The sequence below is a fragment of the Suricata suricatta genome, chromosome 11, assembly GCF_006229205.1.
Source record: "Suricata suricatta isolate VVHF042 chromosome 11, meerkat_22Aug2017_6uvM2_HiC, whole genome shotgun sequence".
In the NCBI taxonomy this organism is placed as follows: domain Eukaryota; kingdom Metazoa; phylum Chordata; class Mammalia; order Carnivora; family Herpestidae; genus Suricata; species Suricata suricatta.
The window spans coordinates 51,938,750-51,945,272 of NC_043710.1; the positions used below are offsets into that span (position 1 = coordinate 51,938,750).

A 6,523-nucleotide genomic window follows, 5' to 3' on the forward strand; every position below is an offset into this window, starting at 1 on the left:
TTTGTCTATTTTTTAGAGAGAGGGAGCATGAGCAAAAGAGGGGCAGAGAGAGAGAGGGAGACACAGAACTCAAAGCAGGCTCCAGGCTCCACACTGTTGGTACAAAGCCCAACATGAGGCTCAAACTCACAGACAGTGAGATCATGACCTGAGCTGAAGTAGGAGGCTTAGCCAACTGAACCACCCAGGTGCCCAAGGGATTTAAGTATATATGATTCAATCATCCAATATCAAATTGCAGACTTAGATCTTGCAAGTATCACCTTTTCACTGTGTGACTTTAATAAATTTATATAAATTCTTTGAGTTTCTTTAATTATACAATGAGAATAACAATACAAACTACTTAACAGGATTGTCATGAAGATTGTCACTAATTATTGCTGTGGGATGGCTTCTGAAACTATCTTGAAAAATTAAGAACCGGGTCAAAAAAATATCCTTGTTCATTTTGATGACTGCACTGAATTGAGCACTTTGAGAGATAGATATATAAAAAATGGAAGAAAACTCAATAAATTGAATGAATGAATTATATAAAAAATGATATAAATGATGCCACCCATCACCTTATATACTTATCACTTATTCTAAGAAAAAGACCTTAATATTTAGTAATTTTTCCAGACTCTGGTTTATGAGAATATTCAGTCTAGTTTGTGGAAAGTCAAAATCATGTGGGAAAAAAGGCTGAGTTCTGCAGACCCTGTCTAGGAAGTGTATCTCAAATTGTTCCTTTCCTCCCTGCCTTCCTGTTGATCAAAAGCATGTCTACTAATGTCTACTACTGAATGATTGGTGTCAACCAAAAGCTATTACAAAAGTAGAGGCTTATATTTTTTAGTCATTTCCTGCTGAAATCACTATTTTCAGGTCACTGTTTTTTCTAATCATTAGCTCATTAAAAATAAAATGTTTCTTAAAGTCAAATATTTTTACTTTATATAATTTTTCTGTGCATTAAATTATCTTAATCTATGTAAATCACTTAGTAAAGTAAAAGTTGAAAGGTATCTCTGCTTTATGGCACACATTCAATGAGTATTTAATATGGACACAATTACTATGTTTTCAAATTTTTTATTATAAAATTTTTAAACATGCACAAAACAAGCATTATAATGAAACTCCATCTACCCATCACCTGGCTTCAATAATTATCAACACTATACCATTCTTTTATCTTTCATACTTGCAACCAGTATCTAACCCAATAATTATTGTTATTACTATTATCATCATCATTATTATTAGTTAGAGTTTTAGAGTAAAATTGATGTTCACTGAAATGTGCAAATCTTAGCCGTACCATTTTGACAAATGGTACAACCATGTACCTTACATCCCTAATATATGTATGGTATTTCCATCTTCTTAAAAATGGTCTCATGTGGTTTCCCATTCTGTCACCTCTACATCCATCAGAAGCAACCACTGTTACAATACACACATTGTAATAATATAATACACACTCTTTTGTGTCCTGATTCCTTTCCACTCACAAATATATATCACTAAGTTGCATGTACTTGGAAACACAAAACTCCCCAAAACCCATTCTGTCTATCTCTGGGGGAAAAAAACAAATGAATCAAACATTTAAATATTGAAGAGTCAAATGGTGTCCTCACCGGGAAAAATCTCATGGCTCATGCCTCCTTCTAAAAGCTTACATCAAAGTAATGATATTATCTATTTTCAGGGAAAAAGAGTGAGGCTACTTTTTGTTTCTTTATCTATTAAACCTTATAGCTTACTCATAAGCAATAATAAACTATGTAATTTTTCCCATTTTCAGGGCTAATAAGCAGACAATAAGACCTGATACAAGTTCCTATGTTTTTAGCGTATTATCTGTCTTGATTAGACCTCATCTCTCTTTCTAGTCAGTGTACGAACAATGCTATTGCGAATTTCCTTGGTTTTAATACTATAGACAATGGGATTGACCACAGGTGGGAAGAAGAGGTAGGCATTGGCCATGACAGTTTGGAGAAGTGGAGGTAAATGCCTCCCAAAACGATGCAGCAAGGAGAGGCTGATCATGGGCACATAGTACACAAGAACAGCACAAATGTGTGACACACATGTGTTGAGTGCCCTCCACTTCCCAGCCCCAGAAGCTATTCCCAGTACTGTGTGAAGAATCAACACATAAGAAACCACAATGAGCAATGAATCCAGCCCAAATGTGGAGGTAATGACAAACAGACCCAGGATGCTATTGGGGCGAGTGTCTCCACAGGGCAATTTGATTAGATCTGAATGGAGACAGTAAGAGTGTGTGAGGCTGTTGTGGCCACAGAAAGGCAGACTCTTCAGGAGGAAGAGCAGTGGGAACATGAGTACCACACTTCGCAAGGCAATGGTGATGCCCATCCCAGTGATGCGGGGAATCGTCAAGATGGTTGTGTAGCGTAGTGGGCTGTAGATGGCCACAAAACGGTCTACAGACATAACCAGAAGGACACCTGACTCCATGAGGGTAAAGGAGTGCATGGAAAACATCTGAAGCAGACAACCACTGAAACTGATATCATTAATTCCAAGGAGGAAAATGCCTAGCACAGTGGGCATAGTAGAAGCAGAGACTCCAAGTTCAACAAAGGCCAGCATGGCCAGAAAGAGGTACATGGGTTGGTGCAAAGCAGAATCAATCCGGATGATGTAAAGAATGATGCCATTTCCTAGGAAGATTATGATGTACATCAGGCAGAAAGGGATAGATATCCAGATGTGTTCTCCCTCTAGGCCTGGAATGCCAGCAAGACTGAATGTCACAGGTGTGCATTCAATGGAACCATTGAAAACATCATGGTGAGACTTCATTTGAAGATACAAGGAAACACATGGGGACTGGAGAATATAAATCTCTAGTCAGCCATTATACATCACATTTCAAGCTCTTAATAGTCATATTTAAGATATTTCCTTACAAAAGAGATGGAAAACTTATTTCTGAAACAAGGACACATGTAAACCACACTGCGTGGAAGAGAAATCTGTTTAGATGTGTGGCAAAGTATTTCCACATGGGCCACATGCCAAACACAAAGGGCAGTGACAGAAATCTTTACAGGGTCATTTCAGTGAAGTTGGTGATAACAAGTATAGAAATGACAGCTTCCTATGGAAATTGAAGTCTGAAAGACCTGGTAACTTTCTGCAGTTTGCTCCGGAGTAATGTAAGTAGCAAAAGTAATTTAATGCAGTAATAAAGGGAGTTCATGGTTCTAACACTTAATGACTTGTGATCTTGGGAGAACCCTTTAAGTTATCTGAGATCCAAATATTTCATATAAACAAATAATAGTTATATAAGATTATGTATGTAAATTGTTTATCATTACATTTGGAACAGTAAATACTCAATACAGGAAATAAACAATTAACTATATTAGAAAAGGGGATAGTTTCTCACAGTTTTTAGAATTTTCCAATGCCCTTATTTAACTTACCAATTCACTCTTTCTCCCCCTACTATCCATGGAAGATGGTGAAACCTTCCTTCTCTAGATTTTGTAAGTGTCTCCTGCTGGAACCTGAGAAGCTGAGAGCAACACCAAAGCCATTAGGATCCCACAGGCTGAATATGATGGCGAGGACAGAGTTTAGGGCTAGGGTTCTTTATCTGGGAACAAGTTCATTAACACTAAAATTCTAGTCATTGGTAGCAAAGCCTTGAGTGTTAAGGTTAGGAGCCAGAGGTGGAATTCAGGATGACGCTTGAGATAGAGACAGTGAGTGAAAATGAAGTCTTTTCTCATATTGGGCTGGTGTTCTTTGTTAAATATAACCAGTGAAGTGCTAACAGGTGTTTAAAAACCAGCTCTCTGAGTAAACATTTCTGTACCAGTTGTCAGTTTGCTTTATTTAAATATTCATATTGTGAGCAATTTCAAGCTACCCATGTGATGGCACTGCATGCAGAGCTGACATGTTTATAAGCAGCTTTCCCAACAGGTGCAAGCCAGTGCAAGCAGATCATTAATACATAACTATAGCTGATCTTAGATATTGAATACTTTCTCACCAGGTGAACTCAGAGCTGGCACCTCAGTCCATGCATCTGCTTTCAGGGCTGTCTCCTTGCACCACGCTGTGGACATAGTTGCTCTTTTCCATTATATGCGCTTAACTGATCCTCATGGGAAGCAGGATGAGACAGAATCCTTCAGGGAGCAATTAACCAAGAATAATAATTCTTAGAAACTTCAGTTAAATTACAAGAAGGGGCAGGAATAACACTGACAGGCTTGCCAGCAAATATACGTTAAGGGTATATGGATATGATAGAAAAAAAATAGATATCAAATAATTAATTTCATCATTGATTTTAATTTGAATGTAGAACATTTGCTTATATATTGAATATATTTTTCTATTGTCTTTTGATTTTATTTTTGTTCTGTAAAATGTACAGCCTACATAATATTTACGTAGTCAGCATTTTTCCTTTGAAATATAATTTTTATTTTTAAAGGTCTTTTTTAAAAGTTTATTTATTTTAAGAGAGAGAGCAGGGGAGGGACAGAGAGAAAACAGGAAGAGAATCCCAAGAAGACTCAGCACTGTTAGTGTGGGGCCTGAAGCAGGGCTTGATCCCACAAACTGTGAGATCATGACTTGAGCTAAAGTGAAGAGTTGAACACTTAAACAACTGAGCCAACTGCATAACCCAATATGCTTTTTATTCTTAAACATCTATTCCATACACAGATTCAAAATTAAGTACAGTAATGGAGATATAGATAAAGACAAAACCGTAACTAAAGATAAGAAGTGTTAAAAACAGTGATAGAAATAGAGACAGTAAGAGTGATGGAGATTTTAATAGAATTGAAAGAAAGAGCAAGGAGAAAGGAGAGACGTTTAACTCCATCTGGAATTTATTTTAGACACATGAGTTACTAAGGGTTTCATTTAATTATTCACAAATATAAAAAACATTTTAAATACATGTATTAATAGATAATCAAATGTTTTCACAACCGTTTTGAGCAACTATATGTCTTATTTTAAATCTTTATGTAAATAGAGATCTATATCTTGACTCTGCATTCTACTTTTGGATCAAAGTGTCATCATGCTGCAAGTATTCTGACTTTATAATATATAAGTTCATATCTAATTGGTCAGTAATTTTTTTAGTTTTTTTACTAATTTTTATGTTTCTTCTTTTAAATAAAGAGTACAACTCAGCATGCATAAAATAGAGCAATGACACAAATATAAAAGTTAAAATCATAAAATTCTTAGGAAAAAACATTTCATGACCTGGGATCGAGCAATAGAGTCTCAAATGTCACACTAAAGCATGAAGAAAAAAATAAAAATCATAAATAAATAGACTTCATCAAAATTAAAAATGTCAACATTATCAAAATGACATTATCAAAAGTGAAACAATAACCTAAAAAATGGGAGAGAGATTTGCAAATCGTATATCCAATAAGGGTTTAATATCCAGAATATATAAGGAACTCAAACAACTCAAAACCAAAAAACAAACAACCCAATTCAAAAATAGGCAAATGACTAAACTAATTATTTCTCTATAGAAAATATATAAATGTTAATGACACATGAATACAAATCAAAGCCACAATGAGACACCACCACACCTACTAGAATGTCTATAATTGTTTATTTTTTATTTAAAAACATTTTTAGGGGCGCTTGGGTGGCTCAGTTGGTTAAGCAGCCGGCTTCGGCTCAGGTCAAGATCTCATGGTTCATGGGTTTGAGCCCCATGTCAGGCTCTGTGCTGGCGGCTAGCTCAGAGCCTGGAGCCTGCTTCAGATTCTGTGTCTCCCTCTCTCTCTGACCCTCCCCTTCTCGCACTGTCTCTCAAAAATAAATAAAAAACATTAAAAAATTAAAAACATTTTTAATATATTTTTTATTTTTTAGAGACAGACAGACAGTGTGAGCAGGGGAGGGACAGAAAGGGAGACACAGAATCCAAAGACAGGCTCTAGGTTCTGAACTAGGTGTCAGCAATGAGACTGACGTGGGGCTAGAAAACACAAAGTGGGAGATCATGACCTGAGTTGAAACTGGATGCTTAATTGACTGAGCCAAGTGTCGCTGTAATTTTTTTTTAAAAATTTAAAAACTAAAAGTTTTGACAAAAGGGAAAAATTGGAACCATCATACATTGCCAGTGGAAATGAAAACAATGGTGCACATTCTATGGAAAACAGTTGGCAATTTCTTAAAAACTCAGACACAGAAATACATATAATGCATCAATTCCACTCCTGCATATGTACCCCCCCATATTAAAAATAGGTATTCAAAGAGATACTTGTGCACGGAGGTTCATTGCAGCATAAGGTACAGTAGTCAAATGGTGAAAACAACCAAAGTGTACATCAATAGATGAATATGCAAAACAATGTATATATATATACAAATGGAACATTATGCATAGTATAAAGGAATGAACATGGAAATAGTCTACAACATGGATGACCTTTGAAAAAGTTATGTTTAGTGAAATAAGCCAGACACAAACATA

At 35.8% G+C, this 6,523-nt stretch overlaps 1 protein-coding gene across 1 annotated transcript; it reads right to left on the reverse strand.

Moving 5' to 3' along the window:
- Positions 1-1,863: 1,863 nt before the first annotated feature.
- LOC115272575 (olfactory receptor 51G2-like) lies at positions 1,864-2,829 on the reverse strand. The gene has a single exon (XM_029915609.1). The coding sequence runs from the start codon at positions 2,827-2,829 to the stop codon at positions 1,864-1,866; it is 966 nt and encodes a 321-aa protein (XP_029771469.1).
- Positions 2,830-6,523: the final 3,694 nt, after the last annotated feature.